The 23,253-nt window shown below is 48.3% G+C and overlaps 1 protein-coding gene across 4 annotated transcripts in view; it reads right to left on the bottom strand.

Annotated features, from left to right (window-relative positions):
- The window catches only part of IGSF9B (immunoglobulin superfamily member 9B), a 94,242-nt gene that overhangs the window by 8,531 nt on the left and 62,458 nt on the right, over positions 1–23,253 (bottom strand). Inside the window, exons 11-19 of one of the 4 annotated variants that reach the window (XM_044996799.1) lie at positions 22,178–22,328; positions 20,566–20,689; positions 13,085–13,260; positions 11,898–12,124; positions 11,466–11,550; positions 9,664–9,825; positions 8,372–8,417; positions 4,531–6,168; positions 2,756–2,801 (exon numbers count right to left, since the gene is read on the bottom strand). In XM_044996799.1, the coding sequence (XP_044852734.1) occupies positions 2,756–2,801; positions 4,531–6,168; positions 8,372–8,417; positions 9,664–9,825; positions 11,466–11,550; positions 11,898–12,124; positions 13,085–13,260; positions 20,566–20,689; positions 22,178–22,328 (2,655 nt within the window). The remainder of the gene's footprint in view (positions 1–2,755; positions 2,802–4,530; positions 6,169–8,371; positions 8,418–9,663; positions 9,826–11,465; positions 11,551–11,897; positions 12,125–13,084; positions 13,261–20,565; positions 20,690–22,177; positions 22,329–23,253) is intronic. The other 3 variants (XM_044996797.1, XM_044996798.1, XM_044996800.1) reach the window with 3 other exon arrangements.

Here is a 23,253-nt window from a genome sequence, read left to right as displayed (position 1 = left end):
TGACAGAACCAACTCTTCCCAGTTAGGAGACATTCACGGCATGTTGAATTCAATTAAAAGAAAAGGGAAAGTTACTAGCGCTAATTTGATCATGGCATAAATTACCCACACCCTTAAATAAAACTTGCCTGCCCTTCACACAGCAAGAGATATTGCAAAAGCCTTCCCACTCCAGCCATGCCGGGGGACTATAAACCAACACTGCATGCAGAGAGTCACTTGTATCCCTCTATTTGCCCACAACTGCCTGTCCCATCCAGCCTGATCTGCATACACCCCCACAGCAGAGATCCCATTCACACTGCTAGCAGTTCCCGGCTGCTGATGGGTAAGCCACTACAGTGCTCAAACCACATCTCCCCTCCCCCTCTCTGCTTTTATTACTGCAGCATAAAACCTGGCTGGTCTGGTATAGAACTCCCGTGCCCCTGATCCACTGACAATTTTACGACCCTAAATCATAAAGAAATTACTTGGCTGCGCTGTTTATGGGATTCCTTTCTTATTAGCGGGCAGGATTTATTATCCCTCTGCCTTTCCCATTCGAGATAATGGCTCGCTCCCTCCTCTAGCTGAAGGAGAACCTGACAGTGAACCCAGGTTCAACTACAATGTATTCTGCGCCCAAGTCCCAGAGTAAGATGCATGTCAGTCCCTGGTCATTGGGCCTTTGCTGGCGGACATTTTTGTGGCTTGGCTGCTGCTGAGATCTTTTATAGGCACACATGAACATCTCGGCCTGGAATCGGCGTGAGAAGAGGACTGAAAAGGCTTCAGGTCTGCCGTGGGTACCTGGAGAGGGGTGTGAGGTCTGGGACAGAAAGTTTCCAGGGCTAAAAAGAACACCCTCAAAGGCGGACCTCTCTCTCCGTGGCGTCTGAAGCTCTCTGGAAAGGACTGAAGCCGTCTGGTTGGCAGCGATGAGGGTAATGCTCCAAAAGGAGACAGTAGTAAAGATGCCACTGCTCCCTCTATCAGTCGCACACTCTGCACTCTCCCCCCACCCAGATGGGCCTCGGTGTGATAGACCCACCAGTCTGACACCTCATTCTCTCCCCTGGTTGAATGTCCAAGTCTGTATTGCCCTCCCATCCCCCCACAACAGACATCCCCATCTGTCTGCCTGATCACAATCCTCAGAGAGAGCTAGGAGGATTGTATCCCTTTGGGTATCACTTCCAGCTTTCGCTAAGCTGTTACACTACACCCAGCAGGTCCCTTATCCAGTCACACAGGCACATGCTTGGGCTAGAAGCTGGATCTTTCACTTTGATAAGCAGCACAGGCACAGCTGCTGTGAATTTCTGGGAATCTGCTGTTCTGTGGGTGCACGCAGGCTCTCAGATAGTGAAAGAAAAGTAGGCCTGGGACACTACATCTCTGGCAGCCAATGCAGTTGGTATTGGCCTGCGGGTCACTTCAGGTGACCTTCACTTCTGGTCTTCAGAGTTAGTACTTGGTAACATCCAGCTTAGAGCACAAAAGGACTCAGTGAAAGGAAGAGGAGGAAGCTCAACCACTACAAAGGAGTCTGGAAACAAGTTCCTTTTTCTCTCTTCCATTTCTGTTCCAGGACCTCGCTATATCTGTGAAACTGCCCCCAGAAAGTCTCCACGAGGTGTTTTCCTGGAAAAATCTTGCAAGATTTGCTTAAGTCACTGTAATCATTGTTGGGTTCGAAGCCAACATGGAAGGTTTCATTGAGAAAATTTCAGAGAGAGGTGAAGCTTCTGTTGTAATTGAATTACTACAGTTCACAACAAAAAGATTTAACACTGATGAGCTGAAGATATGCAGTGTACCCCTGAAAACTGCAAAAGGAAAAAAAAGCAGAACTTCTCCAGTTTAATACAATTTAGAAATCTTGGGAATGACAGGGAGGGGGGAAACCCTTGGCTGTTAAAATTGGAGAAGTATTTTGAAATTGGGTTCCCTTGACTGAATTCATGGAATGAGATCATGGTCCTAGATAACTGTTTGCTAGCTGATGTCAAACTGAAAGCTACTATGAGGTGTTGCTGAGCACATGCCTGTTTCATATTGTTAGTCCCTTATTTGTATCCACGTGATATTTTAAGATTTAATTGTCTACTAACACTGAACATTTATATAACACTTTCACAGACCATTTCTCACCACTCATCCGGGTAGGTATTACTATCCCCACTGCCAGAGGAGGAAAGTGGAGGCATAGACAGGTAAAGTGACTTGACCAAGGTCATGTGAGTCAGTGGAAGAGCTGTGATTAGAACCTACATGTTCCTGGCTCCCAACCCTGTTCAATCCACTAGACCATGCACCTCCCTACAGAATACAGAATGAGGAGCTGTCTCCCCTCCTCACCAGGCTTTAGGATGACCAGATAGCAAGTGTGAATAATTGAGACAGGAGGTGGAGGGTAATAGGAGCCTATATAAGAAAAAGCCTTCAAAATCGGTACTGTCCCTATAAAATTGTGACATCTGGTCACCCTACCAGGCTTGTTCCCACAAAAGTAACAGCCATACCAAGTCTTTCTACTTGTATCCTGACTGTGGATAGGCCCCTCTGAACCCGTGAGAGCACTGAGGCACTGCTGAGTGGGAAAACCCAAAAGCCACAGAGACCATGTGTGTAAAGGTTTTGTCCTAGTATTTTACAATTCCTTATTCCCCTTTAAAGGAAGAGATGGGATTGGAAAGCCCCTTCCATGCCCCTCTCCCCACCACCCTCCGACAGCCCCCACGCCATCCTTTCGGACATGGATCACCCTTACCTATTGAGCTGAGGAGAAGCTTGTCTCGACAACACTGCCCAGATAGCTGAGATTAATCAAAAACAAAGCAGTTAACAACACCCGCAGGAGCCGAGCTCCGCAACACATCAGCACGTCAAAAAACGCCAAAAGGAGAAGTATTGGGGGAAGAAAACAAAACAAAAAAAAACCCAAACCAAACGAGGCTGGAAACAAAGGGGAGGAAGAAACAGAAAAGAAAAAGATCAACAAAGCGGATGAAAACACTGCATAAAAGCGCAGACAGTGCTCTAACACAGGACAATTCTGTGACTTCCCTATACTTGCGGGGCCTCATCAAGGTATCCTGGCTATATTAGATTGGTTGAGACATACACACACATATATATATATATATATTTTCATATTCACACACAAGATGATATAATATATATATATTTTTTAAAGCCACAACAGAATTGATTTGAGGTTGATTTTGTTACTACGGAGCCCCCTCCAGTATAAGCACCCCTCTCTGACCCATTCACCCAGTCTCCAGAAACCAGCAAACAACAGTGCTGAATGGGCTAATTGGGTTTCTAAGGATTTAAAGCTTCCAGGTACCAGAGAGAAGTAGTGAAATGCAAGAGGCACCGCAGGGTGAAAAGCCAGGCTCCCGCCCCCGAACCTTGCTGTTTTCCTGATGTGACACTAACCTCCTACACCTCAGCCAATGCTGGCTACACACGTTTGGACATCTCCCTTCCTTCTTGCCTGCCCCAGCTCCTCTCTCCACTGAGTTTAACTGCACTAGCTTAATAATTTACTTCAAGCCATTAATTCCCGAGCTCCACGAGTTGAGGGATCAAGAGGTTAAACCCCACTACTTGAAAAATAGAATTTAAAACAAAAAAAGACAAAAGGATGGAAGGAAAGAACATCTACAGGATCTAAGGTGCTGCGAAAGAGACGAAGGAAAGAAGAAAAAGAGGCAGAGACGGAGCGAAAGAGAAGAAAAACAGAAAGACGCTTTGCCTGGCGCAACCCTGGTACCTGGAAAACCAGCCGCTGGAGTTTAGTGCAGCAGCCTCGCTCTTTGGGGCAGGATCTGAAAATACCAGCAGCTTCCTGATTTCCATTCGGGTGAATTTCTTCTCCTGACATGCTGTTCATGGGACTAAGTCCTTGCACCCTCTCCCCGCCCGAGTCTTGGGGCTGCAGCATCGCTTTTGGAGATGGAGCGGCAAGGTGACCTTTGTGGCCATCTCTGTGGGTCGCTATGGTCACTAGACTTTGTGGGGAAGGGCAGAAAGAAGCCAGAGAGCCAGGCACACACTAAAATGTTCCAGGAAAGTCAAGAGCCAGGAAATAAGAAAGCAAACTGCCAGAGACCCTTGGTCACTTACCCAACAAGCACAGGTAACGAGACCCCTAATCTAGTTCCTTACATGGAGAGGCCCTTTTCCACACATCCGAAGACACAGACACTCCCAATCCCAAAGAGACTTGCGAGGGGCAGAACAGCTGTTGGAGATAATGCACCATGAATGACCGACTGTTCCGCTGCCTATTTAACCTACTAACATGAGCAGTGTCCTAACGGTGCCAGTAGCGAGAGCCTCTTCAGAGCAGGGTCCTACCAATGACAACTGGAAGTCACCTCCAAAAGGGATGCTGCAGCGTGTCCAGACAACCCCTATGATTTCAGATGATGATGATCATGATGATGATGGGGGGAGGGAGTTGGAGGCAATGGGTGAGGTGGGGTGGGGAAGGAAAGGCAGATAAAAGGGAAGCTAAAGGATTCATACACTTACCCCGAAGTGGATAATGTTGTCGGTGTAGGCTCAGGTCTGAGAATCTCCTCCCCAGCCCTCCTTGGAGAGGGAATTTGTCCAAAAACATCCATACTGTCCCCGGGAAGGGAGGGGCACTGAGAGGAGGGGTAGCCAGTGGCCAAAGAGGTGAAGGCCATGGCAGGTCGGTAGCTGGGGCTTTCTCCCCTGCTGCTTTGAGCCGGGGAGCCGGTCGACGGGGTGGACTTGCGGGAGAAGCTGACTGCCGCGGGGGGCTGCAGGGTGATCTCCGAAAGCTCCGCTTGCTGGATGAGACCCGGTCGCGGTCTGGCACGTGCAGTCAGCTCGGGGGAGCTGTTGCGGGAGCTGAGGGGACTTTGGGTCAGAGGGGAAAGCCTCGAAGGTTGTAGCACCACCTGATGTAAACTGGGCTCAGCCCTCCTGACTTGCCGAGGGCTAGGCCGAGGTCTGGGTTGGGGCTCATACCACCTGGTGTCCAGGCCAAATGTGCTTGTGCCACTGTGGCTGACTGACTCGGATGGTTCATGGTAAGGCAACACGGGTATGCCCATACCTTGACTGGTATGTCTTAGCTGCCCTTGACTCGCCATAGTTTGCATAGGTTTGTCCTGCCATTTGGTGGTGGTGGGCACAGAGGGTTGGTTTCTGCCAGGTGGCTTGCCAGTCCAACTCTTTGGTGCCTCCAGGGGCAGAATGCCAGGGTAGGATGCAGGGACCTGGAGGGAGGAAGGGGGCAGGCCCCTAGGAAGACAGGCCGTCAGCTGCACACACTCTGCCACCTCACACTGTTGGAGCTGTTGAGGGAATATCATGGGAGAAGCCTCCAGGCTGCTGAAAGGGAACTCAGCCCTGCCCCATGGCTCAGGAGACCGGCCCCCCGTTGGCGTCTGAGTCAGGGGCAATGTGCTGTTGGAAGCACTTTCTCCATTCTCCTCGGGGATGGTGGGGTGTCCAAAGGGCCCCTCGGGGTGCAGAGGAGGGGAGGACATGACAGAACTGAGAGGGCTGACCTCTGGCATGTAGAAGGGCGGAGGGTCCATCTCCCCAGGACTGCTGCTGCTGAGGTAACCGTAAAATTGGCTGTGGTGGAAAGGCCTCGGGGCTGGCGGTCTGGCCTGACCAGTGGCCTGCAGGCAGCTCTCCAGAGCACCTGTGCCCTCCAAGCCCCTGTGGAATCTGGGGCTGTATGCTGGTGGCTGAAGGTAGGATTCCTGGCTGGAAGAGAGAGGGGTCAGCTGAGATTTGAGGGCTGCCACAGATGAGGGCACAATGGGGTCGTCATTCTCTTCGTCTGACTGGCGAAACTCAGGGTACATGTCTGTCTCCTCCACAAAGGGGAAGCCCTCTATCCGGCGGGTCTTGAGCGAGGGCTCCATCTCTGAGGGGTCCATGACAAAGCGGCCATCTGGCCCACGGCTGATGAGCTCAATGGGGGTAGTAGCCTCGGCTTCAGCCTCAGCCTTGGAGACACTGTACTTCTTGCTGCTAATGGCCCTCTTGGTCTTCTTGTACAGGGACAACTCCTTCTCCTTGCTGGGGCTCAGCATACGCTTGCCCTGCTGGCCTTGGTCATCGGAGGACTCCGAGGGGGGACGGAGTGTGCGGATGCTCTCGGGACTCACTTTACCGGAAGACAACCTGGACCATAGAGGAGAGAAACCAAAAAAAGGGGGTGGTGGTCATGGGGAAAGGAGAAAATCTGGAGCTTGCGCAGCAGGATCACAGGCCAGTTGGGCACAAAAAGAAAAAGCCTTAGTTGTTCCCAGAAGAGGGAGGCCTGGAAGAATTTAGTGTGGGCATTATTATGATGGCAGAAGCTCACGTGGTTCTAACATAGGCCCCAGCAGTGTACTGGGCAGAGGCATGTGCAAGAAGGAAGACTAAAAACAGGTGGCCACTACTTCTCTCCTCCCCCAACCCCACCCCCCGACTCTGCCAAACAGAGAAATGTTTCATCTTCTCTCATCCCCCCCCTCAAGCAGGCAATCCACTGCAATTTCTTGAAATCAACTCCACAGACCCATAAGACTGAATGAAAATAGGTGCAGAACTTAGCTTCGGTTTGGCTAAGTACCCAAAGGTTTGTATGTTCATTTGAGTTATCTGAGCCTCTTGCAAAACTAGGCTGGGAAACCTCTCAGTAAGATGTTCTCCCTTGTGTGATTTCATTTCTAGTGCTTCAGATTGCAGTTGGGGAAGAACAGCACAAGAACATGCCAAATTCCGGAATTTGGCAACTTCTGATCCCAGCTCACAAAATGAGAAGAAAAAATACTTATGATTTTCCCCCAACCCTGGAGTGTCAGGATTAAGGCTTGAAAAGGGAAGAAGGAGGCAACTCCTCAGAAAAGTTCACCACCACCCCTCCCACCCCCACCACACACACACAGAGAAGTCTTGGGACAAACAGGATTAGACACACAGATTCAGCAGATCCAATTGAGATAATGGAGGCAAGGAAATTGAAAAGTGTGGTCTTCTCAGTGAAATGGAAGAGCCCACAGGAGGGAGGCGGGGGACAGGACATCAGCAGAACAAGATAAAAAAAGCCACCAAGTGTCGGGGTCAGCACAGGTCTCTTGCATGATGCTCCTGAAGCTACCACATGAGGTGATCAGAGGCCAGACTATTACACTCGCACCAAAGATACCCCCTGTCTCTATCTACCCTTGCTGGCAGATGCACCGAGTACTGCTGATGGTCTCTGGAAGGAGTTGAGACCAATGGAACACAGTGATCCATGGTCTTTAATGGAGTGTGGGGAGGAAGATAAAATGGGGGAATCTTCAAGTCAAAAAGAGTTGCTTGTAGAACTCTAAATTTCCCAGTTAAAAAACAAAGGTGAAATATTCTTAGATACAGTGAAACTTGTTTTAAGGATCCACCACTTCTTTTAAGTAGCCACTCAAAAATTGCCAGTATAAGGCTAACGGCATATTGAACTGCATTAGTAGGAGCATTGCCAGCAGATGGAAGGAAGTGATATTCCCCTCTATTTGGCATTGGTGAGGCCACACCTGGAGTACTGCATCCACTTTTGGGCTCCCCACTACAGAAGGGACGTGGACAAATTGGAGAGAGTCCAGAGGAGGGCAACAAAAATGATCGGGAGGCCTGGGGCACATGACTTACAAGGAGAGGCTGAGGGAACAGGGTTTGTTTAGTCTGCAGGAGAGAAGACTGAGGGGGGGGAATTGATAGCAGCCTTCAACTACCTGACGGGGGGTTCCAAAGAGGATGGAGCTCAGCTGTTCTCAGTGGTGGCAGATGACAGAACAAGGAGCAATGGTCTCAAGTTGCAGTGGGGGAGGTATACGTTGGATATTAGGAAACACTATTCACTAGGAGAGTGGTGAAGCACTGGAACGGGTTACCTAGGGTGGTGGTAGAATCTCCATCCTTGGAGGGTGGGGTTTTTTTTAGGCCCAGCCCGACAAAGCCCTGGCTGGGATGATTTAGTTGGAGTTGGTCCTACTTTGAGCAGGGGGTTGGACTAGATGACCTCCTGAAGTCTCTTCCAACTCTAATCTTTTATGATTCTAAGAATTCCACCTCAAAATAAAAAGTCCAGCACTACTCCCTTGGGAAATCTCCTGTGACAGGCTTCATTCATAACTCCTCCCTCTGCTTCTGCTCTAAAGCCAGGCAGTCTCTTGCAGCCTATTCTGTTCCGAAGACTTAGGGAACACCAAAAGCACCAGACCCCAGGATCAGCAGATTTGAGAGACACTCAACATCAGATATTTTCATTTCCTGCAAGCAGCATCCCTACAAAGAAGTGTCTCCAAAACTACCAGACAGAACACAGCCTGAGTGGCACCTCTAAGGCGGAGATACTTACGGAGACTCCAGACTCTTCCTGCAGTGGGTTATCGAGAGAGGAGGGTCTGGAAAAGAATAAAAGGGGGAGTGAAGAGAAAACGCTCAAGAGGCGCAACTAGGCAGAAAGAGGAAACAAAAATCTTACAATCAACAGCAAGAAAAAAAAGCCACTCGACAAGAGGCCAAATTTTGGTTGATCTAGTGCTTTAATAGTCGTATAGACAACAAACAGCTCCAGACAGTTTCCTATCCATTCTGTTATCACCAAATCATACACACTAGAGATAAAAGTGTCCACCCTCCGCATCCCCAGGCCATGTGAATTTCCCTGCAGGGCATCACTGTCCCATTTTATACAACTTAAGAGATGAGGCTTCCACCACTTCCTTTGGGTGATTCTCTATAGCAGAGGTGGCCAAACTTACTGACCCTTGGAGCCGGACACAACAAATCTTCAGATGTTTGAGAGCGGCAAAACACTCACAGCCTGCCCCGTGGGGTGGCACCTGGCTGAAGCCCTGAGCCCTGACACCCCTCCCACCCCGTGGGGGCTAAAGCCCTGAGACCCCCCCGCCCCTCCCCTGCAGGGCAGAAGTACCAAGTTCTCTTCCCCAGTCTGGTCGGCGGAGAATGTGGAGGGAGCACTGCAAGCTACACTTTAACTGTAGAAGAGCCATGACTTGGCCACTCCTGCTCTATAGTCTAAAAGGCAACAGTTCTCACGCTATACGATCCATGAAACACCAGTGATATGAGCAGCTGTGCTTGGTGGCCCTCAGAAGGAAGTGACTTGAGAACCAAGCACTGGAGGGCCGTGGGAAGGGAAGGTTCTCTCCCCAAGGATGAAAAATCCCCAAACCTAAAACCCACTGGCCTAACAGATATCACCATTAGGAAGGTCCCCCTGCCACGTCAGCCTAGGAACCTGTCTCAATTTCATCTTCATCCCCACCTTGCCTCTACCATTCCTGATCACAAGATGTTTCAGACCGCGGCAGAGGCTCCAGTATAGCCAGAACACATCTCTTCCCTCATGCTGCTGTAGCACACAAGCACTTTCTTCTTCTCTCGCAACGGTGAGATATTGCGGTTCTTCCAGACCTCAACACACATATCTGGCACTTGTTAATTATTTAACCCATCTGTTCAGATTAGAGGTGAGAAATAGGTGGGAAAGGAAGGGCCAGGATCCAAACAGTCACAGCTGAAGGATAAAGTAAGGGCGAGCTTCACCTGAAGATGCTCGAGAGAGACAGACAGGGAAGATGACCACAAAATGCCAGAGGGAAAATACAAAGTAGCAGGGCTCACCTTTCTTGCGCTTGAGCTTGCGTTTGCGTTGTTTGTTGACAAAGCAGGCAGTTAGTGTGCTGAAGAGGATGGCAGCAGCCAGAAAGCAGATGGTGGCAACAATGCCCGCCAGCACAGGTCGGGCCAAACCATCGTCCGTCAAGTCAGGCGGGGGGAATATGTCTGCAGAAAAACGGGAATCCTCTGAGTTCTAAAAGAAACTGTTCTCCACAACCAGGCTCCTCATCACTGTTTGGAAAGTGAGGTTTGCACAGGGCATGTAAACGAGGTGCAGAATTGGATGGTTCAGGGGGACTGGTGTTCAGGTTCAGAGCCTTTCCCAACTAGGTTACTGGTTTAAATCAAGCCCAGGGTGGTAGTGAGTAAACATTTTGTTACTCTCAGATGCCTGGGAGGTGGCCTATGAGATACTTTTGGGTCTCAGCCCAGAGCCTAACAAAGACATTGCCAATAGTGATGATGCTCTTTTGTGATGTGGATATCTACTTAACTGGAGAGCAGTTAGAGCATTGGCAGTAGTATTGGAAGCTTTGCAGGGATCGCCTCTAGGAGTGAAAGGGGAATTCAGTCCCTGTGTCCCAATTCAGTCCTGTGTCTTTCTGAGGAGACTACCAACAAGGAGACCAAATGTGCTGGTAGTTCTCCCCGCTGCTCCCCCACCATGTTCTTATATCATGCCTATCACTGTGGTATGCAAAGAGCCCCAGAATTAATGTGCACACCTGCCTACTGGATATGCACTGAGACCCACACTATCAGTACTCACAGGCCACTGAACAGTTATCCAACAACGTTCAGCATTTGCTGATCTGGCAGGATTTCAATCAGCAGACTTAACATTAGCTTATTTATAAGTGCGTGTACATAATTACTGGGAAGTGATTTTACATGATTTATGCTAACTACTTGATCTACCCACTTAGTTGTTCATATCAGTGTTTGTAAACCTGTCACTAGCACCAGCTTGGAGACCTTTTGGGGCTGAGACAGTAGTAATTGACATTGCGTAATTACATCTGGCCATAAGCTGAGGTCAGCTACACATGCCAGAGCTAGCAAATTCAAGCAGACAAACTACAAAAGAGGAAACTAATGTTAAAAAAATGGAAGTCAAGTATGCAACTTGCATCCAGCAAAGTGTCTCTGCATAACACCACTTGAGGGCAGTGCTAGCCTGGATTTGTCCTGTACCCAGCACAATTGAGATATCATTGGTCTCATATCATGAGCTGGTGTAATTTAGGTTCCCATAATTCTTATTTCCATCTCTCCTTTCCTGGATTATATTTCCTTCCTTCACAACTTGCTATTTTTATATGGTAGGTTCTCCTGCAGACTGTGAAATATTCCTTTGTGCTGTGATATATGTAGGGCTGCACTGTGCTTTCTTGTGCTGCTATGTGTTGCAGTCCCTTTTGTGGAGCTACAACGCTTTTGTTTTTACTCCCTGGTGCAGTATCACATTGCCATGTATGCAGCTTTCTTTTTCATGTCAATGCTGCATATTTCCTGGGTTGGAGCACTGTTCTCAGTGCATGTGGCAGAACTGTGGTGCACTGGGACTCCCTGGTTTGGGCTGTGCTCTGTTATTTGGTACCTTATTGTGCTGTGTTATATACTATAACAGCGTGTTTTGCATGGGAGTTGCAGAATACTCCGTTTCTGGTGAAGTCAGAGGGCCCTCAATTCCTGAAGTACCTGGCAGGATCAGACCCTGCATCTCACCACACTGCAATATTGCCTTCCCACGTGGGGCTCTGTGCTTAAGTTGTTTGGGGCTGGAAGGATGGAAGGACACTTACCTGTACTGGAGACACCTGCAATGTTACTAGGCTCACTGATGAGGTCCTGCATGACAGCCAGAACTCGGAACTCATACCAGGTGTCCTACAGCACCAAACAACAACATGAGCCACTAGTCAGAAGCTTCCTTCAACAATTTAGCACATCAAAGCAAATCAGGCACCAGGATGCCTTCTCCAGACCAAATAATGGGAATCAACATTGTTCTAGAGGGACTGCACTTCTCCTGGGCTGATAAGGGAATTTGTTCTTCACTGGGTCTAGACTTCGGGACACCAAATTAGCCCCTACTGTGGAAATAAGCAACAGACATCCTAAAAGTATTCACCGAATGCTCTCCCAGGGCTGCAATACAGATGGTGCACAATCAGTAACCCAGGACAAGGGCCAATCCATTATAAAAACCAAAGGGCGCTCAGACCACCTCTTACCTGAGACAAATCCTTGGCAAAAAAGTCACTGTCACTCCCCAAGATGGCATCGTCCAATATCTCCCACCTCTCCGCTACGCGGAACTCCATGATGTAATGGTCAATTGGAAAGCTGTGATTGGCTGGAGGAAGCCACGACAACAGGACTCCTTGCTGCGTCCGATTGGCTGTTAGGCACCTCGGTGGGGTAACCAGCACCAGTGGTTCTGGAGTTGTTACAGGGAATGCTGAAGACACACGGGACAGGGAGGGGATGGGGCAGAGAAAGCATTCAGTGGCGTCAAGAAAAAAAGTTCTACAACTGGCTACTTTCTCCTGTTCACTTCAGCGTGCACATGCTCCCTTCTCTTCTGTCATCCTTCCTCTGCAGATCCAACACCACCTGTGCTGGTTAGGATTTACGCCTCCAGAGCTGTGACTTCACAGGCCTCAAGGCATACACCAACCCCCTGCAAGATTCACAGGAAAGGACCGCACAACGGAGGAGCACTAAGACCATTTTAATACTTTCTCATAAGCACTGGCCATTGGCTGCTGTCTGAGACTGGGTAACGGACTAGAGGGACTCTGGTTTGATCCACTATGGCAGTTCCTACTGCTCTGCAACTGTAGGTTTAAGACATGCAGCCGCACAGGTAGCATCAACAAGGTCTCTTCTCTGGAAGATGCCAAGACGTCTTTATGAGAAAAGGAACAGCCACAGATACAAGGAGGCTAAGAAGAAAGAGGGATACGGTCTCAAAGTCCACTCATTCCTGGACCTTTTTGAGACCACCCACAAGAGAACCAGCGGGAATGGTGATTCCGTGCTGTGACCTGGACTGAGATAGGGTGTACATTACAACCGGTTAGTGCCAATGTGTTTTGGTTACTACCAGCCTGGGCTGCATGTGAAATAGACCTGGAGGTAAATGGTATTGAGGTATGGAACTCCTGAGCCAACAAGCCACCACTCAAGACAAAATTTCAACATTTATCTCTGCAATCTGGTGAATCCTGTGGTGCTTGATGACCAAGCCGTGGGGCATATTGGTACTTGCCCAGGCAATGTCACTGGCACCATTAACATGAGAGCGGGCCTACTGAATGTGACCAAAGGACCCTGCCTCATCTCACCACCCATCTCCATTCTCTTCATATCCAGGGATTCTGAGCTCCTTTATTATCTCCAGGCTGTCTCAACTCACCTAGTGTGTTCACAGTGACCACCTCACTGAAGGCGCTCGTACCCAGTTTGTTCTGAGCCAAGACACTGAACTGGTAGGCGGTCTCTGGTTCCAGGGTGTCCACCAGCAACCAACTAGGACCAGCTGGTACCGGAAGAGACAGCCAGTCATGAGGTCCAAACTGTGCTCTCTTCATCCTGGCAAGAGAGAAGACAAACAACTCAAGTGGAGGTGCTTTTGAGAGAAAGTGTGAATGAATGAAAGAAAGAGGACAGAGAGCCAATCTCTTAAGCAATAATGGAACTACCCTGAATGAGGGGCTGGGTTTCACATACCAGCAATACGTGTGGACAAGGTGCTAAAATTGTGACACCTACAGAAGTGAGTTGCCTTGAAACTGGGTCAGAGAAGAGAGACTGGGATAAAAGACATGTGCTAGGCCAAGGGGCTCTCTACCCACGGTACACCCACTCAGAAACACACTTTTATTTATAGTGACACTCCTGTCAGCCCTCCCTCATTACATCAGGTCCTTAACGAAAAGCCCTTACAGTCTGATGATGGCCACAAATAGCACCTTCTCTCCCTGCTCTCTGTGGGTATTCAGAGTCAGATCCTGATTACTAGTCATGACAAGGACATTTTGTTACTTTTTATTCCTGTTGTCGCTGCCACAGCTATGGCAAAGAGAGGTGGAGTCTATTCTGGCTCACACGTCATCAGCAAAATTAACTAAGTTCCCAGTGCAGAGCAATTCCCCCCACCCTCAGTGCAACCCCATTGAGACATGGAGCCAAACTGTGATAACCAGTACATATGAGCAAACCAGGAATCACTCCAAAAGAAACCAATAGTGACACTCCGGATTTATGCTGGGGCAAAGAACAGCAGAATTTTACAGACAATTGGCTAGATTCTCGCTTAAACCAAAACCCCTTTATGCTGCTGGAGCAATGTAAAAGTTTAAAAGCGAGAGTGAATTTTATTTACATTTCTGAGCAGTGTAAAGGAGCCTTAGCACAAATTAGAATCAATCCTAATGGGTTTAAGCAGGCATGATGAGGACAGAAACGGTCCTCGATCATCTTCAGAACTGGTGATTAAGGACATGCCAGTTTGGGGCCAGGGGAATCTGTCAAGCTGGGATCTGATACCAGGATTACAGGGCTGGCAATGGTAGTTAGTGGGAATCCTTCACTCTCCCCTGTGAAAACAAAGCCAAAACCCTACATCGTCTCACTTGGAAGTGAGTAAAAGTGTTTGAGACAAATAAGCAACACCTGGATGCAATTTTTAGAGTTATTTTTCAGACAGAACAGCACACTTTCAGCGCCATGTCATTTAATAAGAATAGCTACACTTTAAGAACAGAGGGCAAATTCTCTGAAGTAAATGGAGCTGGATTAGTGGAGGATTTGGGCACAGGTCTTTATGTCCCATATTTCTTTCCCTTGATTTTTTTTTTTTACCCTCTGATGGTGACAGAGGACAGAGATTGCAGTTGCAATCCTCACAAAGACTTCCTCTGACTCAAAACACCTGGCTTTTCGAACTGTGAACATCTGACTGCCATACCCACATAACAGAAGATCCAGGAATCCAGCCAGAAGAGCAAAGAAAAGGGGCAATTTTAATCTATCTAGGGAGATGGCAAGAATGACAAAGCTCATTCAGTCTGGGAAGATAAGGGCCTCTTGTTTCTCAGCCTGCACCTACCTCCTTCAACCACTGCTGGTCCAGCTCCTCTTTCCCCACAGTTAACTGGTAAGCAGGCATCCTAGCATGTCTCCACAAAGGAAAGCTTCTGCCAGTGGATGGTATCATCCAGAAAAAACAGGAACCTACCTGTACAGTAACTATTGTTCCTTGAGATGTACTGTGCCTGTATACATTCCAGTGTGGGTGTATGTACAAGCAATGCATTTGAATCAGAGGCTTTTCCCAGCCGTCCCCTTAGGTGGCACATGCACCCTGTTCACCCCTTGCACCAAGCCCAAGGCATAAGAGGGGTGTGGTTGCTGCCTCGCTTTCTGTTTCTTCAAATCACCAGTAAGTTGAAAAACAAAGTAACAGGTAATATGGGGGGGTTGGGGAGTATATGTGCGCAACACATCTTGAAGAGCAACATTTACTGTACAGGTGAGTAGCCATTTTTTCTTCCTTCAAGTGATTGGGCACATATACATTTCAAGGTAGGAGACTCACCAACAATTGCTATACAGGTGGAGGGACTTCAGACTACTTGAAGAGAAACCACAACATTGACATGTCGAATCTGGCACCATCCCGAGAGGCTTGAGTAATAGCTTAGTGCCCGGAGAAGTGACCACGTTCCGGCTTTACAAATGCCCGCTATAGGGGTGTAGCTCAAGAAGGCTGACAAAGTGGAATGAGCCCTAGTGGAGTGGTCTGTTACCCTCAAATTTGAGGAGAGACTTTTGCCAGATCATAGAAAAGCTTGATACAGTGCAAAATCTAGCGTGAAATATGCTGGGCTTAAGCAGATTTGCCCTGTCATCATCTCAGCATAGACTAGAAATAGTCTGGGAGAGGATCTGATCCAGATTTTCATAATCTTCGAGGTAGCCTTAGTGTGAGGCTGCCTCGAATGCTCATTAGCCACTGTGAGCACTAATGAGTCTAGAATGGAATCAGTAAAGAAATAATCAAATTCTTGCTGAGGAACTTAGGCGTATCTGTCTGCCGATTTCACAATGGATGGGACAGAGACAGGTGTCTGCCAAAGGGTCTTCGTAGGTTCCAGTAAAGCTTCATTATTGGAAAGGGCAATCTTTTCAGGAGTGGGAGTTTGCAAAACATCTAACAGCGTGTGAGGATTGTCTTGCACAAGCTCTGCTTGTGTTCCCAAAGACATGGCCACTCTCCTAACTAGATCTCGAAAAACTAACATCCTCAGGAGAAGGTGATGCTGACTTTGGAGATATGGCCTCATCTAGAGAAGAGGAAGAGATATAGGGAGGGAACAGCTAAAAGCTCCTTCCTTGTCTCCTCTTCGTCTGTGGGTTCCATTAAAGAGAGGTTGTAGGCTTAGAGAAGCGTCAACCCTAGGCACTATAGGAACAGAAGGTGACTTTCTTCTGGATTGAGTAACCAACAAGGTGTCTAGATATTTTAAGAGCAGCCCAAGGGGCCAAAAAAAGCCAGGGTGGACAGTCTAGTCTGCTGCAGAATATTTTATATATATTTATTTGAGAGAGAGAGAGAATTACGATGTACACAACACATGGAAAGCCACTAGCTATTCATCTGGGCAAGCCTACAAGCAGGAGATAAGGGATGAGGAGAAGACAGATCATGACGCAACAGATGGAGAAAGGAAGCATGAAACTATGGAAGTGACCAAGTGGGGAACAAAGCCATATGTACAGAGGAACTCCTCATACACCAGAACCAAAGAGTGCTGCGGAGAAATGAGAGTGGATAGAAAATCTTTCCTGTTTAACGAAACTACCTTAAAAAAACCACAGCTCCCAGAATCCTGTGTCACGCCAGCAGTTGGTATTGGGGCAGGGAAGAAGCTGCTGTCAAAAATGTTTGTCTCATTCAGGTCTCCCTGCGGCATTTAACCCTGCTGCCTTCACGCATTCCCTCCCACTGGCTCCTTATTCATGCCTGGCCCAGGCCTCTATGCTATCAATCTCAGCAAGGCAGCTAAGTAACTGGAACGGCATGACACAGGAGGGGTGTTGGTTATAAATCCAGCACTGATCACCATCAAAGCATGGGGAAAGCTCTTCCCTAAAGATACTGCACAGACACAAGCAGCATGCCTGAGCTACCCAGCTGCTGTCCCATGGACTCTCTCCAAATGTCTCTGTGGAGCTGGACTTGCATTCACAGCACTCACTGACAACTAGAGAAGAAGGAGGAAGGGCTAAAATGGAGTCGGGGCTACACATGGGACTTGTTGGTTCCCACCAGTGTGTGATCCCCCTACTAGAGATATATTCGGAAGGTGCTGATATATTTACAAGCGCGTTAAGGTCCTTGGATGAAATGCACTCTATAGGAGGGAAGGAAAGTTAATAATAAACAGCGCTTGTTTAAAAAAAATGCCATTCTCCTTTCTCAGACCCACCTGGACAGCTAATAAAGGCAGAAGTAAATGACACTTAGATCTTTTTTAGAAAGAGCAGCAGCCTCAGAGTCCTGGCCAATCCTCCTCTTACCCACACAGATTGTAACATCCACAACTACATGTGAGCTCCTGGCCTCTGCATTAGCCTACAAAGCCAAAGCCCCAGGCCAGGTCTCACTCCCATGGAAGGTGCTGTTCAAACCCACATAATACTATCCTAAAGCCGCACAACACACCACGAAGTCTCACTGAAATGTAGTTCTGAACACGGTGCACTTGGCAGGATGGAATTAACTTTTCAGCTCCCTGGAGCTTTATTCTGGTTTGTTTGTTGGAAAAGAAGTTGCCATTTTTGACAGAGTGGGTGAAATTTATAATCAAAGCGTCCCAGCACAGCTAAAAGGGTGAGATATGGAACAACACTGTCAACATGGGGAGCTCAGCATAACAGGAGAAAACGTTAAGTTAGAAGGATGGCAGCAGTGGCCAACAAGGACAAAGGCGAGAAACAGCAGACTCCAAAGGGCTTGACCTGCAGGAAGTGTCTCTTTGAGGAGGGTCATATAAATACAGCAGGGAGAAGAATGCATAACCTTTGCCTGGATTTCCAGTCTGTGAAGGAGAGGAGGGCTGGCATTGATAAGTGGAACCCTAAGAATGAGCAGTAGCTCTGCAGCAGTCAAGCCTACTTTGGCTTTCTCTCGCCAATCCATCTGGCACCATATCCCACAGGGTCTCCCTGGCTGACACGTAGGGTGACCAGATGTCCTGATTTTATAGGGATAGTCCTGATTTTTAGGTCTTTTTCTTGTATAGATTCCTATTACCCCCCACCCCCGTCCCGATTTTTCACATTTGCTGTCTGGTCACCCTACTGACACGTCCCATGAGCAGCTCTTACTCACAGGGATGACTTTCTACAAGGAAAGTGGGCTCCTCCTCCTCTACCCAGCAGTGGTTCCCACACCACACCGGACCTATGGTCCACTACCACTTTGCAGTCCTTACACAAGGTTCGGGCTAATATCCCCCCATTTACACTTTCCTCTTCCATTGATTTTTTTACTTTAGTCTCATCTTGTTTGGGATCTCAAAAGCAGATGGGGGATCCTGGCTTCTCAGGAAGTCGGCAAAGAATCTGTAAAAGAAGCTGGCAGCAAACAGCAGCAGCTGACATCCTCCTCCAAGGTGAGACGTGTTTCAAAAGGAAGGAGGTTTAATCATTCCTTCTCAAGGACATTTTAATCAGAGGCAGTTGTGTGAATTCTGCACTCTAAGCTCATTCTCTTGCTTGTTCAGATCTCTTTTCCTCCCTCGGCTCTCTATCCCCTTTCTTTTGTCTCCCCATGCTACTGCCCAGCCCCCACTTTCCAAGCTCTGGTACGTGGCTCTGTCTCAAGTAGAGCAGAATTTATCATGGGAAGCATGTATCCAATCTCCACTCTATCAGAAGACTCCATCTGCCCACATTAAGAAAAGAAAGAATGAACGAACGAACTGGGGGGGAGGGGAGAGAAGAAAACCATGGCTGAAACAGAGAAGGTCATCATCACCTTTACGTTTCAGATTTCAGTTGACAGAGACCCTGAGAAGGAACAGAAGGCGAATAAGCTCAGCATCCAAATGAGAGACTGGCCTCTGCTGCAGCCTACCACGATTCCCATGACAAGGATAGACTGCAGAAGCATCTCCACAGTCCACTCCCCATGGGGAAAAGAAGGGCTGGCTTAAAGAGCAGCGCTATGGGCGGGGGGGCTACTTCATTCACAAACTGGGAGTGTGAATCTCTGACACTTACGCATGAGTCACACCACCATTGGCAGCCAGGTGCACGAATCCTGGTGCTACCATGCAGGTCCTTCTATGCCAGGAAGCTGTAAATTGAATGCTGGCACTAATCCCTGTACTGTGGGCCTCCTTGTGCTGGGATGCTGGATGTGTGAATCTTGGCATTACGGCTTAACGTGTCAATCCAGAAATACTCAAAAGCTATCAGAATTTGGTGTTTACTGTGGACAGGTGTTAAACAGCTTTTTAAATCTAGCAACCGTCAACTGTTATGGCCAATTATTATTGTAAAACAGAATGCTACTGACAATTCAGGTAGAAAATCAGAGTCCCTTTTCTTGTATCATTTGTTTCCATTAAGCAACCGTCTTCTTCCTTAGAGGTCTTCGATTCTTCGCAGAGCCAGTGGGAGCAGGAAATGGCCTTCACCCTTAGTGTATCTCAATAGGCAGAAGTGCTTTTCATCTCAGAATGTAGGGTCCAATCCTGCTCCATTGAGGCCAGCTGGAATTCCATCTTTGACTTCAATGGGAGCAGGATCGTATGTGGTGGATGTGCCGGTGGGAGTAGGATGCAGCCCGCTTTCTTACAGCTGTGGTGGCTCAGCAGGGTTACGAGGACTAAAAATGTAACGAAAACCCACTTGCCTCACTCAAGTCAGCAAATAGGAGACGTGTTCTGTGCAAGTCCTGAGTGGTATTATTAAAAAGCTGGGAATGGGCAACAGGGGATGGATCACTGGTGATTACCTGTTCTGGTCATTCCCTCTGGGTCACCTGGCATTGGCCACTGTCAAAAAACAGGACACTGGGCTAGATGGACCTTTGGTCTGACACCGTCTGGCCATTCTTTTGTTCTAGGACTCTGAATACCCGCAGGCAATTGTGGAGTAAAGAGGTGGCCTTTTGACGTCGTCACTTTCTTGAGAGTATACTTTAAAAATCTCTATATTTTCTGTCAGTGATTTGGCTGTTAAGCATTCAAGACAGGATTTTCAGTTCATCTTTAACTAGGTGCAGGTGGGAATAACATGAAACACGCAGGTGGGAATTAATGTAAAAATGTATTTCCCCTCTAATATAAGCAGAGTACATTTTCAGGGCTGACAGAAGGACCAATGAATGGCGGACCTAGAGCCTTCTACAACAGAAACACATGCAAGGGCAAGAGGGTTGACAACTGTACGTGTCAAGACTTGTACATCTGTCTCTCAGATCCATTGGAAGCGATGATAGGAAGAGGGGGAAAAAAGAGAGAGTCCACCAGGATGAACCCTCAACTAAGCAGCAGCAGAGCATTCAGCAAAAAATTATCAGACCCCCCTGCCCCCACTTCCACCAGCTCCCCACACTTCAATTGTTCTGGGTCACCAGAGCTCCACAGAGCAAAAATGTCTCAGAGGATGTAAATGGGTGTAGCCCCATTCAAATCAAAGGAGCTACGCGGATTTACGCTGGCTCGGAATCTGACCCCATGCTTTTCACAGCCACCCTGGCCATGGGAAGCTCCCCTCACCCACCCCTGCTTAGAAATGGCAATGCCTACACCTGGCTCCAAGTTCTGGCTGAGGAGAAAGGAAACGAAGCAGAGAGCAAAGCATGCTGGGATGACTCACAGAGGGCCGTACCAAACTGAGAATGTCTGCTCGTATCCACCGTCATAGCCAGGCTCCCAGGAGACGTTGGCAGAGATCATGGAGACTATGACATGCACACTGCCCGGGGCATGAGGGCTTGTGCCTGAAGGTAGAGAGAAACTCAGTGTAAGAGGCAAAACAGAGAAATACACATACGCATATGTCGGGCCAGTCACCAGAGCACCCAGAAGAACGGTAGCCCTTGGACTGCAGAATTTATGGTTGTTTAAAGACACAACAGGAGCCTAGAGACATGGGAGCTTATTCTTAGAAGTGGAAAAACATTTTCCCCTGCCTCTGTGCGCTCAGAGAGGGATTTAAAAACTTTACGTTCAGGAGGCAAGAGGTGTCCCATTGGAGAATGCATCCAGGTAGGTCAATGGTGCCGACCACTTCTGTCTGTACTGGTCGTCTGATAATGCAGAAAAGGGGCCCATTCCAAGCACCAGCTTCTCCCAGCAGAAAGCATTATTGGAAAACATCAGTAGCTGTGTGTGCCCAGCACACCTGCCACACCTAGCCTTCCCAGCAGGCAAGTCCACTAATTAGAGTAACCACAGAGGAACATACTTTAGTATCTGGGAGCTCACAGGATTAAGAAACCCTCAAATTGTCTTCTAACCGTGCCGCGGCAGGGGAGGACACACTTGGCCAGCGAGGAGGGGAGCCCTTCAATCTGCCTCAGGACGTGACCGTAATAAAAAGGACAGATTTAAAAACAGCACCACTGGAGTGTGAAATTAAAGGAAAACGTCGCTCTTCTGTTCATGGGAAGCGTCCCCGAGTAGTGCTTTTCAGACACACAGCTTGGAGCAATCATAGACAGAAAACATGAACCTCTCCTGACACAGAGAAGCACACCCCTGCCTCCAAATTATCCAACAGCCAATCCATTCGCAAGCTGAAAGTCCAGGTAATCGACTCCAGGAGCAAACAAAGGGTACGTCTACACTACATATTAATGTGTGACTGTAGCCCACCAGGGATCCTGGGTATGTGCTTGGGTTACTAACCCGCACTCAAATCCATGTGGCTGCACCTTCAGTAGCTAGATTAAAGCTAGCACCGGTATACCTACCCACGCTACAATTACACCTTCAATTGCAGCGTCGATGCACCCAACGCCATCAGGGAGCCAGCTGCTGGAGATGCAGGGCTCAGATCAATTCAGAACACAAAGGAGGGTAGGGAAGGCTAGGAGAGGAATCCAAAGCTGTTTTCCCCACCCTCCCTCCCCACAGAGAGTCACGGATAATGTCCTATATGGAGGGCACCTGAAGGGACTAGTGCTGTCCTTCCCTCTCTAACCTCATCCGTCCCACTCAGCACCTTTTCCCACCCCTCAGCTGCTCCTCTGTTTCCCCCTCCATCCCCAACCGCCTTTATCCCCGCTCAGTCCTTTCCTCCCATGATCCCTTTGCCTGCTTATCCCCTTGCATGGCCTTCGCTTTCCCACCTTCCTGACCACACCCGCTCCTTTCCTTCTATTTCCCCAACCTCCACCCTTCCCTATTCCCCTTCAGTTATCCCCTCTCGCCATGCCCTCCCAAGCCCCCTCTCTCTGGCCCACCAGCCCTGGGCCGTCTCCTACCTATGACTGTAAGGTGAGTGCTGGCAGTAATGCTTGTGACCACATTGGTAGCGATGCACTCCCACTCCCCATGGTCGTCCTTGCTGAGGGATCGGAACTGCAGGCTGCCACCTGGAAGGGTGTTGTGCTTGCTTCTACTGGGCTTCCCTACCTTGAGCAAAGAACAGAGAGAGCAGAGGGGAAGAAAAAAAACAACAACTCAGAAGCACAGTGCAAGGCAGCGGCATGAGGTAACTCTGTTAGCTAGGCTCTACGGGCGAGACCCACAGAACAGCCGGAGGTCAAGAGGCTCCAGCACTTGGAGCGGACTACAAAGATCGGCAGATGGCAGCACGTTTACGGATTTTCAGTTAAACATGCCAATTAAAATGGCAGGATAATTAGACATAATGCATGCAGAACAGAGCTGTTTACACAACTTGGCTACGTAAGCATAAACACACAGACATACGGACACCACGGACCTCAGAGGAGATTCAACCTGGGACGTTCGGCATCCAAAGCACATGTCTCTCTAGCACTTGAGATAAAAGAGAACTCCTTTAGCTGCAAGTAGCAGGCTATTGTAGTCTCTGGTGCCAGCCACTAGAAGGAGATATGATCACACGCACTAAGCCAGAGTTTTATGTCAGTTAGGGTGAGTTATATGGATCTTTGATTGCTCCAGTTGACACTTTCAGAACCTAAAATGAGTAACCACTTAGTGCCCACTGGAGCCTGCAAATGCACCATTAAGAACAAACCTGCCCCGTTTTAAAAATGTGATTCTCTACCTTTTACCTGGTTCTAAGTTTACAGCCTAGAGGTCAAATTTGTCTCAGTTGCAATGGTACAACTGAGCAGAGAATATATGTCTGTATACGAATGCTTTAAATAATACTCTGATTTACCCTTAGAAAGTAAATTGTATCCACACCATAGTGTTCTTCACTAAAGGTTCAAAAGGACATTTCACAAATAAGGCTACCAAGGCTGGAACCATTCGGGAAGAAAAGCCTAGGTGCTTTGTTTTGTTTTAAATGGAGGGGAAAAAAAAGGTGACCATCTCTCTTTTGATGGCTGAGATGCTCGGTTAC

This window comes from Mauremys mutica, chromosome 22, assembly GCF_020497125.1.
Source record: "Mauremys mutica isolate MM-2020 ecotype Southern chromosome 22, ASM2049712v1, whole genome shotgun sequence".
In the NCBI taxonomy this organism is placed as follows: Eukaryota; Metazoa; Chordata; order Testudines; family Geoemydidae; genus Mauremys; species Mauremys mutica.
This window is presented reverse-complemented; position numbering and strand designations above follow the sequence as displayed.